General features: G+C 40.3%; 1 protein-coding gene across 2 annotated transcripts in view; it reads left to right on the forward strand.

The window, feature by feature from the left end:
- Positions 1-13,606, forward strand: part of TENM1 (teneurin transmembrane protein 1) — a 493,379-nt gene that overhangs the window by 417,827 nt on the left and 61,946 nt on the right. For both annotated transcript variants that reach the window (XM_040323926.1, XM_040323927.1), the window contains exon 22: positions 10,955-11,321. In XM_040323926.1, the coding sequence (XP_040179860.1) occupies positions 10,955-11,321 (367 nt within the window). The remainder of the gene's footprint in view (positions 1-10,954; positions 11,322-13,606) is intronic.

The following is a 13,606-nucleotide window of genomic DNA, read 5'->3' on the forward strand; positions in this document are numbered from 1 at the left end:
CATTGCTTTCCTTGCCTTTCAAACATGACAATTACCTTCATGCTGATCCATTGGCTTCATCTTTCTGAAGCCTCGTACACACGACCGAGGAACTCGACGGGCGAAACACTTTGTTTTCCTCGTCGAGTTCCTTGTTAGGCTGTCGAAGAACTCGATAAGCCAATTTTCTCCATTCCTGTCAAGGAAATAGAGAACATGCTCTCTTTTTAGCTCGTCGAGTTTCTCGACAGTTTCCTCGACGAAAATGTACACACGATCGGTTTCCTCTGCAAAAAAATATCTCCCAGCAAGTTTTTTGCTGGTTTTTGCCGAGAAACTCGGTCGTGTGTACGAGGCTGAGGCACAGACCTAAAACAAATATGCCTATAAGGAGTTCTGACTTTGTGATCTGCATGCTTATTACATCAGCGTCATCATCAGCAGCATTGTTAACTGAAGGTCTTGGCCGGTGTTAAAGAAAAAACATAATTTTAATTGAAATAATCCCAAAAGGTGAAGGTGAAGATGACAACTGCCATTTGTGGAAAGTTTGGGTGTCCATGCTTCTTTATCTGTGCTGTTTAACACCTCAGGTCCTTACAGAGGACAATTATGGAAGTAGAGAGTCAACATTTCCTAACAGCAGCGTATCTGCCAATAACAAAAGTACATTTGGCTAGTTTGTCAAACACCTAATTACAGTATATCTGTAGATATTATTTGCCTTTCAGCTCTGCCAATACCAAAAGGTAAAAGCCAAAAATAATACAGTTGGCGTAAACTTTATAAATTGAAATGATGCAAAATGTATGTGGGTTTGGATACAACATTGGTATTCACATGAAACTTATCCATTCTATGTACATAGCTTTGTCCATCCCAAATCTCTGATAGTATGAAATTCACAATTGCTTTATAGAAAATGTCAGTTTGTATAATTTTTTTTTGGTTTCATTTTTTTGTGCATATATTTATTACATTACTGTACCTTGATAGCCTATAAACAGTTATGTGTCATCTTTAGAAAGCCACCCTATGCAGTTACAGTTTTTCCTTATTTTTTTTTATTTTTTTTCACTTTAATTTCACTTAAAACTTCAGATTAAAAATGAGTGCAGTTTGGTCCATATGATCTCAAATTGAGTCCTGGTCTGTAGTGATTAAGGATGAACTCAATATTCGGTCCAAACACAAATTCACACCAAACTTTTACTACACACACTGTTGACTTCCGCTATTTCAACCTGAAATTTTATCCACTTTCAATGATTGTTAAAGCAGAGTGGAACTTCTGCTTATCAGTCTCCCCTCCACCGCTGACACATTTGGCACCTTTCTCTTGGAAGTTCAGCCCCCTCCTTCTGCATCCATTGCTGGACCAATTAGAAAGCGCAGCACGCTTTTCTCATGCGCAGTAAGGAACTATCTGTAATGCCAAAATTCTTCACTGCCAGGTGAAAAGCGTGCTGCGCTTTCTAATTAACAGCTGATCCAAAGATTGGCTAGGGTGTCATCATTGCGGGCTCCCTGGACATGTATTAAAAGTCAGTAGCTGCAGTATTTGTAGCTGCTGAATTTTTCTTGGGGAGGCTGGACCTCCTTTTACAGACACAAGCAGGTGCAGGCACTGCCGAGTCCTTAAAGTGTTATTAAAGTCTATTTTTTTCTTTTTAAATAACAAACAGGTTATACTTACCTGCTCTTTGCAGTGGGTTTGGACAGAGCAGTCCAGATCCTCCTCTTCTCCAGTCCCTCTTTAGCACTTCTGGCCCCTCCCTCCTGTTGAGTGTCCCACAGCAAGAAGCTTGCTATGGGGGCTCCCTGTGTCCATTCAGACATGGAGCCGCGGCTCGGCCCACCCCCTCTCTCTCCTCATTTGCTCACTGAACTTGATTGACAGCAGTGGAGGAGGGAGAGTGTCGGACAGCCGAGTCTCTCATGCAACATCGCTGGATCGAGATTGGCTCAGGTAAGCATTAGGGGCCTGTGGGGGGGTGCTTCACACAAAAGGTTTTTCAAATTAATGCATAGAATGCATTGAGATAAAAGACCTTCTGCTTTTACAACTACTTAAGCCGGTAATCCCAGGCTATGTACTTTACAAATCCCAGAGTCCATAGCCCAAGATCTCTAGTCCATCCCAGCAGTGAGTAAAATATGGTAGCTATGTTCCTAGATACATTGGGGCCATGGAGAATAAACTTTAATTGGATTTGTTTAAACAAGAGTTTAGGGTCACTTTAAGCCGTGGCATCACTTTAGAATTGTGGAGCTCTGTGGGCAGCAGGAAAGGTAAGTATTTAAAGCCTTCTTTTGAAGGTGATGATGATAGAGTCACTTTAAAAATTCATTGGCCATTTATAGCCCATAATCCACAGTCCATAGCCCAATGTCCCTAGCCAATCTTAGCAGTAAGTAAAATAGGATGGCTATGTTCCTACATACATCAGGAACATGGAGAATGAATGTAGTCACCCTCTAATAAGAAGCTAGATCACAGCAGCAAAAAAAAAGGAATTTGGAGATTTGGAGGTGGCTGAGATGAATAGAAGGTGCATTTCGTGTTAAATTAAATAGAGAAGTTAACTTGAATAGATTACCAGAATTTAGGGTCACTTTAATTACTTGAGGAGATCTGTGGGCCGTAGGAAAGACAGGTAAGTAATATATCGTATTTGCAGGGTGATGCTAGAGTTTCTTTAAAGTTGACCATTCTTTGGCCATTTATTGTAATGTTGTAGTCTTGAATATTAATGTCAGGACATTGTACCCAGTGCTTCTATCACCCCCCTCATAATCTCGATGACCAGTTTGCCACCTAAATGCTAATTCAAATTGTAATTCTCTTACATATTTGGATGCCAGTAGTTGAAGTGTATGGATTAATAAAGACTGTGTACAATCTGTAGTAAAGCTCTCCTCTTTTTGGCCCACCATTAGCAAAATCCCTGGAGTTTTTTGGGGTTTATTTGTCAGAAATCCAAGCAATTGTTTCAGGACCATCAAACATTTTCTACATCAAACTCTCCCTCACCTTTACAGTAAAGTTACTAAGTATATCCTCAATGTGTCAGTTTGATTGTTTTTTTGTTTCAATAGTTTGGAAGTACAGCACAGAGCATACATACCAGTAGCATATCCTTTATTAATAGCAGCATGTTAAATTAATAACCCAGTGAGACACATCAGTCTTAACCAGGGTCAAAATGAAAGACAGCTAAAAGCTCCTCGAGAAGATAAAACAGTACATGTTGTTTTTTTCAGAATAATAAGCATTTTCACTTCGCTCTTTTTCTTTCTTACATCTTCACCTCTTGAACTCAATTTTTTTTTTCCCATTTCAAACCAACCGAAAAGAATAGAGAAAGGTCACTGCAACTGGGGATGGACGGCACTTACACAGTGTGCATACTTGTCAACATCTTATTAGTTCCAGGAAAAGTTTGCTGGGCAGAAGATTACTCTATAAATAAAAATTCCATGTGTGTGCTATGTAGACTAATGGGCTTCTTCACCAAAGTAGAGCAAAGGGCAATGATGATGTGCAATATGCAGTAAACTACAGCAACCTATCAAACACAAGTTTAATGAAAAAAGATCAGTAAAAGATACATGCTGCTTGGTTGCTATGGGCTCCTAAAAATTGACTCTTGCCTTGCTGATTAAGCCTGAATATACTGTAGAAAGTCATGTCCAGGTAATTTATGACAATCATGAAATAAAATATTAGTCACATGCACAGAAGTGCTGGTGACCTTAAGTCATTTAATTGACTTCCGAATGGTTGCTAAGTGTTGTTATACTTTACATATCACCATTAATCCTACTAAACCATTAAAATACTACAGTGGCATAACTACTGCTGAAGTTTGTTCTATTGCATTTCAGGTGTTATTTTTCACTGTCATACATTGCACAATGTCATTATTTAAAGCTGTATTAAACCAAAAAAAAAAATGTTTTATATTGAAGCTTTCTAATCCTTAAATGTGGTGCCTACATTCTTTATCTAGGTTTAGGCTTTTTCCCCCATATTTTTGCCTAGTGATCTGCCCCGTAACCCACTTCCTGTCTTATGCCGCGTACACATGACCGTTTTTAATGTCATGGAAAAAACAAAGTTTTTCTCGACGTGATTCTTGTCAAGCTTGCCTTGCATACACACGATCGTGAAAAAAAATGCTCAAGCAAAGCGCGGTGACATACAACACATACGACGGCACTATAAAGGGGGAGTTCCATTCGGATGGCGCCACCCTTGGGGCTGCTTTTGCTGATTTCATGTTACCGCGTGTTAGTAAAAGTTTGGTGAGAGAAGATTCGCGCTTTTCTGTCTGTTACAGCGTGATGAATGTGCTATCACCATTACAAACGCTAGTTTTAGCGTTTTCCAGTCTCATAACTTGCTTCTGAGCATGCACCTTTTTTTCCTGACGTTAATGCCTACACACGACCATTTTTCACGACGTGAAAAAAGACGAGAAAAATTAGAGCATGTTCTAAATTTTTAATGCCCATTTTTCACTTCAAGAAAACTGCTCTGGAGCCTACACACGATTGTTTTTAACCCCCCTGACGGTAAACACGAGCGTGACTCGGGGTTGGTTTTACATGTTAGGATCGGCAAACCCGAGTCACGCTCGGGCTGGACGGGCTTACCTTTCGCTGGATCCACAGGCTTGGTTTACTCACCTTGTCCCTGGATCCAGCGATGCCACCCGCTGTGTGAGCGAGCGGGACCTCCTCGCTCGATTCACAGTCCCCGTGTGACGCCGATCTCCGTTCCCTGCGACGTTACGACGCACGGGGACGGAGAACGGCGCCAAATTCAAAAAAGTAAACAAACACATTACATACAGTATACTGTAATCTTATAGATTACAGTACTGTATGTAAAAAATACACACCCCCCTTGTCCCTAGTGGTCTGCCCAGTGTCCTGCATGTACTTTTATATAATAAAAAATGTCATTTCTGCCTAAAAACTGTAGATTGTCCAAAAGTGTCCCTTTATGTCAAAAATGGTTTTAGATCAGCTAGAAAACAGCGATAATAAATTATAATCACTTGCAGAAATGTGCGATAGCGATTTGCGGGGAAATTCGTCATAAAAAAAATAAAATAATGACAGCGACAATTCTGCAACTGCAAATTTCAGTGATTTTGAGTTGATTACATTATTGAATAATTTTTATTATAATTATATTATTATTTGTTATAATTATTTATAATTATTTATTATATTATAATTTATAATTTTGTTTTAAAAAAAAAAATCATACCCGGGATGCCTACAAGACTCTTGCTTGGTCAGATTTAAGTGAGTTATTTCTAAAAATTACAGGCCTACAGTATAAAACGCCAATTTCCTTGCAAAATAAATGTACCGCTTTTGGTACGTAATTCCAGACAGAATCATACCGCCAGGGAGGTTAATGACCAATTTAAAAAATTGCATTTTTCTCGTCATGAAAAACGGTTGTGTGCGGCATTAGGGTGTCTCCACTGGATGGAGGCGCAACAGAGACACCTTTTGGACAGCAGCATTATCTGGGGGGAGGAGAGTGTTAGGCCCCGTACACACAACCGGATCGATCCGCTGGGATCAGTTCCAGCAGATAGATCCGCACATGTGTACGGCCTAGCGGACATTTTCAGGCGGATAAAAATCCAGCCGACGGATTCCCATCGGATAAAAATTTCTTAGCATGCTAAGAAATCTATCCGCTGGAATCCAGTCCAGCGGACTGATCCGGTCGTCTACGTCGTAATGATTCGACGCATGCGTGGAAGTATTTACCTTCCAGGGTCGCGCACGTCGCCGCGTCATCGTCGTGGCGACGGCGCGGCCACGTCACCGCGGATGTATTCCACAGGGATTTCGATCTAATGGTGTGTACAGCCATCAGATCCAAATCCGCCAGAGGATTTATCTGCTGGAAACGATCCGGCGGACCATTTCCAGCGGATATCCTCTCGTGTGTACAAGGCCTAAGTGGGACTAGCAGATTTAGATTGACTTGACAAATTAAAGCTGAACTCCAGCTAAAACTTTTTAAGCAGTTACAGCAGCAGTTTTTTTCCCTCCTTTTGGGGTAAATGTTTTACATAAATGAATACAAGCTGACCATTGTAGCCAGTGATAAATTGTTCATGTTTGCTCTCTAAATGTTACTTTGTTTGTACAGCTTGGTCCAGTAAAGAAAGCTGAAAAACAACATGTGAAATTAAAGGGAAAAACAAAAAACAAAAAAAACAAACTAAAATCTTGATGACTTAATTTTTCTGTATAGTTAATATGTTAATTGGTGGGACACTTTGCAATATTGTTAACCACTTCAGCCCCAGAATTATTTACCCCCTTAATGACCAGGCCATTTTTTGCTATACATCACTGCATCGCTTTAACTGACAATTGCGCGGTCTTGCGACGTTGCACCCAAACAAAATTTATGTCATTTTTTTTCTCACAAATAGAGCGTTCTTTTGGTGGTATTTGATCACCTCTGCGGTTTTTAAATGTTATGCTATAAACAAAAAAATGTGTCATTTTTGGGAAAAAAATGTTTTACTTTCTGCCATCAAACATTTCCAAAAAAAAAAATGTATTCATCAACTAAGCCAATATTTATTCAGCTAAATATTTTTGGTAAAAAAAAATCCCAATAAGCGTATATTGATTGGTTTGTGAAAAAGTTATAGCGTCTACAAAATAGGAGACAGATTTATGGCATTTTTATTAATATTATTTTTTTTACTAGTAATGGTGGCGATCAGTGATTTTTAGCTGGACTGTGACATTGTGGCGGACAGATCGGACACCTAACGGACATTTTTGACACTTTTTTGGGAATCAGTGACATGACTATAGTAATCAGTGCTAAAAATATGCACTGTTATTGTACTAATGACACTGGCAGGAAAGGGGTTAACATCAGGGGCGATCAAGGGATTAGCTGTGTTCACTCACTGTGTGTTCTAACTGTATGGGGGAAGGACTCACTGGGACAACACACGGATCCCTCTTCCTGCAAAGTAGAAAGACAGAATCTGTATGATCTCCCCTGTCAGAACTGAGATTTGCCTTGTTTACACAGGCAGATCCCCATTCTATCACTGCGGGGAATGATCGCAGGTGGCCGGCAGACATCGAGTGCACTGGATCCACTGATTGGCTCTCCTGCTGGCCAATGGGAGCACATGCGCCCACAAAAGTGAGTGCACGAGTTGTTGTACAGCTTTGGTGATTCACACAGCCGAGCCACCTTGCCACAGTATAACTGCGGTGGGTGGTCGGCAAGTGGTTACATATAAATAGTTCACTTTTTACTTTCCTTTCACGTTTTGCAAAATGCAAATGTTAACAAAAATTCAGTAGAACCTTCCGATCTGGTATAGATATTAAGGGGGACCACGGGTAAAAAAAGAAAAAAAAAGTGTGGAACACTTCCAAAATCTATACTAGACACATGTCTAAGCACATCGCATGGCAGGCCAGGAAAGGAGAGGGGTGAGCAGGCTACCCCCTGTTTTTAACTGTATCAGGCCACATGTCCTTAATATGGGACCCCCTGGCAAAGCATCTTGTCACAATGTTGACAAGGACAAAGTCTTGGCTAGGTGCTTTTGGGTGTCTGTTTTTCAGGGGCTTATTGAAATCTGGAACCCCTCTTTAAAAATAATGGGGCCCCCATATGCTGGCCACCACATGTGCATTTGGGGATCGGACCTGTTGGCAGGTCAGCAAGTTTTTTTTTTTCAGCAGGTCAGTGGGCATCCAATAGTACAGGTTGCATTGTAGAGCCATTGTTTCATATAGCCGGTAACAGGGCCGATCCACCCTATGCAATCCCTTACTATGCAATCCGCTTAGGGCCCCCCAAATTACTAGAGGCCCCGCCTGGTGAGAAGTCATTTTCGGCACCTCACCCCGCTTCTCAACTCACTGGCTGCATTGGAAAAGAGGTAACAAGTCAGCACCCCTGCTTCTCACTTTAATGTAACATGTCATTTCCGACAGTAGAACACCCCCTCCCCCCGCTTCTCAACTTTAATGTGACATGTAATTTTGCTTAGGGCCCCAGGGAGGTCAGGATCAGCACTGGCCGGCAATCAATTTTATGTCTTTGCAACTATATTGCTAAATAGATCGTAAAGCCGGTTTTAATTCCTTTGGTAATTAGGAGAAGCATCTTGGTACAGGCATTTTTTTTACATCCAACTTTCTGTGATAAGACATACACTGTACAAATTCCAGATGAAATTCTATTTTTTGTTCACTGTCAGCCTCCTCCCACCCGACATCCCTCAAATAAAAAGTGTAGGATATAAAATTGTTCTCCAAAAAGCCGCTGTATCCAACCGTTATATATATATATAGGGCCAGATCCACATATAATTGGATAGGCGCAGCGTATCAGAGATACGCTACGCCGCCGTATCTTACCTGGCTTTAAGTCAAATCCAGGAAGATTTTGCGCCGTAAGTTACGGCGGCGTAGTGTATTTCTGGCGGCGGAATTCAAATCGGCGGGTAGGGGGCGTGATTCATTTAAATGAAGCGCCTCCCCGCGCTGATTGAACTGCGCATGCTCCGTTTCAAAATTTCCCGCCGTGCTTTGCGCGAAATGACGTCGCAACGACGTCATTTTTTGAACTTAGACGTGACTTACGTCCATCCCTATTCACGGACGACTTACGCAAAAAAATAATAATTCAAATTTCAATGCGGGAACGACGGCCATTCTTTAACATGGCAAGTCTATCTATACGCCGCAAAATAGCAGCTTTAACTATACACCGGAAAAAGCCGTCTAGAGACGACGTAAGAGAATGCGACGGCCGCGCGTACGTTCGTGGATCGTCGGAAAAAGCTAATTTGCATACCCGACGCGGAAAACAACGCGAACTCCACCCAGCGGGCGCCAAAGTATTGCACCTACGATCCTAAGGCGTACGCCTGTCGGATCGAACCCAGAAGCCGTCGCATCTTGGTTTGAGGATTCAAACTAAAGATACGACGTGGGTAATTTAAAAGTAAGCCGGCATATCAGTAGATATGCCAGCGTACTCGCTATGTGGATCTGGACCATAGTCTTTTGAAAGCTGGTGGGGTAATTTATAGAGGCATGGCTGTGCATACTCACCCTGAGAAGTTTAAAGTCTTTTAAAATGGAAGCAGATAACACACGCTGATGGCTATTTGTAGCTTGCTGTTCCTGATGCTAAGGATGCTCATAGTTCTGCATTCCTCATTATCCCTGGGCTGTATCTGTCCTTTACTAATGCATGTTTCTTGTTACATTATGCTTGCCAAGCTCCAGTTGTTGCTTACAGAGCTCATGTCTTAGCTATATATTCTACCTGAATGTATTCTGTACTCTGTCCTGGATCCATTTGTTTGTGACCTTGTCTTCTCGGCAGTGCTATAGTCCTTTCTGGGTTTAATTGTCTTCCTTGATCTAATCTTTAGTTGGTCCCTTTGTCATTTTTGAAAGTAGAATGATTTATTGTAACTGAAGTATGATATAAATATATTATTTGTTAAAAACATTTATTTTACAATTATAATACAGGGTCCGTTTATGGCAGTTAAAGGCATATTAAGCTTTCTACTAAGATAGCCCAAATACAGTATTTCTGCGTGCTATAACTAGCGTATAACTGACTTATCTATTACTTGCTGATCTACTGAGGCTTTTTTCTTTGCATCTCAGCTGTTTTTTATTTTTTTATTTTATACAATTGGATGTGTATAACAAAGTGACTCGAAATCGGCTCACTCTGTACATTTTATAGTTGGTTCTCTCTTACTATATGGGTCAATTTCACAACACGGTTGTAGAATCAGCTGCAGAAAACCGCTTCTTTTTTTTTTAAAAAGTGACACCTGCTGACTTATAAAAAAAGATATTTAAAATGTTTTAAAAGCATATTTTTTTATTATTGAACACAATAAATAATTTAAAAAAATGCATTTATTTAAGAGGGTTAAGTGCAAGAGTTATAACATGTGTTGTATTCTGCCTGCAGTAAAGGGAATGTGATAAAAATGCAGGCACAAAGGAAAGGTTAACTGGCCATTTGTTTTGGAGAGAAGGTTTAGGTGTGCTCTTGTCTGCCTTTCTTTATTGCATTGATTTTACTTAAACAGTGTTCTTCCTGGCTTCACATAGTTTGTTAACAACAAGACTGGATCATTAAGAACAAAACCACTGGAGAGCTTTATAATTTGTCAGCTGCATTGCTCCGAGTTAAGCATGCTGCTTCGCATGAAGATTTGGTGACTTTCTTCAGTAGTTCTTATTTATTGTCTATACAGTATGTATTTGGAATGCCAGCCATCTATTTGATCTAAAATTATGTTATCTTTCTGTTCCATAATCAATATCTCATTTTTGGCTCTGTTATTAGAAAACGCTTTTCGCCCCAGTTCAATTCAACGCGATTTGACATGCAATTTGACAGGTCAAATCACATGTCAAATCGGAGCCTCTTGCCGGCAATAGGAGCGTCCCAATTGGTGCGACCCAGACTTTGCGGTGCCGCACTGATTAGTTCCTGCTCTATTTTTGGAAATTTGGGGGTTATTTCAATAGACATCTGTGCATGAACCCACACAGATGTCTTTAAAGTAGCCCCCAAAGTCAGACTGAAAAGTGGCTTTTAGCCCTCGTGTGAACGAGGGCTCAAGGCTTTTTCTGGAACAGAGCAACAACATTAATATATAACAGGAAGTAACTGAACAATAGCCCTAATGGGATATATTATATATTACAAGAATTACAATAAATTTTAAATACTGGTAATGTTAGTGAAAATACCAGCAATGAAGTAGACTGTAAATAAAATATAATTAGTATTATTGTGTGTAATAAACTGCAATTTGTATATACAATGCAGCACATTACAGTATATCACATTGTCAATTCACTAAAAGAGTGTTTACGTTGATTCTTATTTTTGTGTTCATTACAGGTTCGACTAGAATGGCCTACCGATCTAGCAGTCAATCCTATGGATAATTCATTATATGTTTTGGACAATAATATCGTACTCCAGATTTCTGATAATAATCAAGTAAGAATTATTGCTGGCAGGCCAATACACTGTCAGGTCCCTGGTATAGATTATTTCCTGGTTAGCAAAGTAGCAATTCACTCTACCTTGGAATCCGCACGAGCTATTGCTGTGTCACACAGTGGAACCTTGTACATTGCTGAAACAGATGAGAGGAAGATTAACAGAATACAGCAAGTCACTACAAATGGAGAAATTTCTACATTGGTCGGAGCCCCAACAGACTGTGACTGTAAGATTGATCCAAACTGTGACTGCTTTTCAGGTGTGTGCCACTTTTATACATCCTACTATTGTATATCCTCAGACTATTTTTTTGCAGGTTTTACACATTCAATGCTGGGAAATGATAAGCGACATAAGAGCCAACTGAAATTACATTATCATTATCATTTGTTGGCTTCATTTTCAGTTACAGCTTTAGGTAGGCATTTAAAAAGGTCCAATGTATGTTACATAGAACTAGAATAGGTAACTGATTAGTTTTTTTGTATTGGCATTGTATAATGCTCTGTGAAGCAGTATGCACTCTGGGAGGGAAAGTGGCAGCACTTTGATTTAGTCAAGCCTCTGTTGCTTTCCACCATACTGTGAGCATCATGATTGGAGGGGTAATACACAGGGATGACATCACAGTGTGCTGCTGTCCCTGCATGGCTCATTCTTGGCCTGATTTTGCTAAAAGAAAAAGTCAGGCAGACTTTTTCCATTGGAAATTCCGACCGTGTGTATGCCCCATCGGACTTTTTTCCAGAGGAATTCCATCGGAGTTTAGATAGAGAACATTAGAATACCGATGTTAGTTTAGCAGGATAAAAGCCTGATCGTATGTATGGGGCATTAGTCTATCAGGGTACAGAAAAGACACGTTTAGATTAGTAACAGTGGTCTGGAGCTTCTTATGTGTTAACACAAGTATGTAAATTAGGCTGCCATGTGTTCCCACTTGCTATGGGGGTACTTGTGCAAGCTCTCTTCTAAGCTGGACTTTGTGTATCCATTGACACACAAAGTGCAGCTCGCCCACGCCGCTGCTCCCTCCTCACAAGAGCCGCTGGAGTCACAGGAGCCACTGCTGTCTCTGAGCATTCAAGGAGAGAGAGCAGTGCTGCTGCTGTCAGGCACAGTGCTGGATCGAGATCAGGCTCAGGTAAGTATTTACATGGAGCTGGGTAAGGCTGAACATGAAAGGTTTTTTACCTTAATGGAGAGAATGCAAACCTCCTGCCTTTACCACCACTTTAAAATACACAAATACTGTTTCTCTAGAAAAAAATAATATACAGTATATATATGTATATATATATATATATATATATATATATATATATATATATATATATATATATATATATATACATATAATATATATAAATATATATACACACAGTATAGATAACGGGGTCGATCCACGTACCTGGGTGCATTACTACGCTGGGCGCAGCGTATCTAAGATACACTACGCCGCCGCAACTTATTTATTTTATTTAGAATCCTGAAAGAATTTGCCCCGTAAGTTACGGCAGTGTAGTGTATCTCTGGTGGTGTAAGGGCGCGGAATTCAAATGGATGTAATGGGGGTGTGTTTTATGTTAATACGTCGTGACCCGACGTAAACAACATTTTTTTTTAACTGCGCATGGGCCGTCCGTGGGGGTATCCCAGTGCGCATGCTCGAAATTAAACCAGAACCAGCCAATGCTTACGACGGTGACGTCATTCTACGCAAATCCCTATTCGCGAACGACTTACGCAAACGACGTAACAATTTCAAAATTGTACGCGGGAATGACGGCCATACTTAACATTGAGTACGCCTCGTAACAGCACCTTTAACTATACGCCGGGAAAATCCGAACGAAAACAACGTAAAAAAATGCGCCGGCCGGACGTACGTTCGTGGATCGCCGTAAATAGCTAATTTGCATACTCGACGCGGATTTCGACGGAAACGCCACCTAGCGGCCGCCGAAAAATTACATCTAAGATCTGACGGCGTACTAAGACGTACGCCTGTCGGATCGATCCCAGATGCCATCGTATCTTGTTTTGTGGATACAAAACAAAGATATGACGCGGGAAATTTAAAATTACGCCGGCGTATCAATAGATACGCCGGCGTAATCCTTTTGTGGATCTGCCCCATAATATATAAATGTATAAATACAGCAGTATCTATGATTTTCTTAATACTTCCCTAGAGTTACACTTTAGCGCATTGTAAAAGGTGTTCTTACATCTCTTGCTATTGTTTTTCTTGAAAGGCATTCCTTTCAAGAAAAACAATGGCAAGAGATTCCATTAGGGTTATCTAATAAGACACCACAAAGGGTAATGATGTACAAATCATAATATCCATTATAAACCAACAGATTAGGATTCATTTTATCTTTTGCTTTTTAAAGCCCACACAAGTCCTTTTGAACAAAAGGCAATGTTGCCTATAACAGGCATTTAGGTATTTACTCTCATTGTTTAGACAATTCTATAAAATTATAGCTTGGAATCTGATTTGCTGTTTTTCATGAATGCCTCCATGAATCACTTTTC

Source organism: Rana temporaria, chromosome 9, assembly GCF_905171775.1.
Source record: "Rana temporaria chromosome 9, aRanTem1.1, whole genome shotgun sequence".
Classification (NCBI taxonomy): Eukaryota; Metazoa; Chordata; class Amphibia; order Anura; family Ranidae; genus Rana; species Rana temporaria.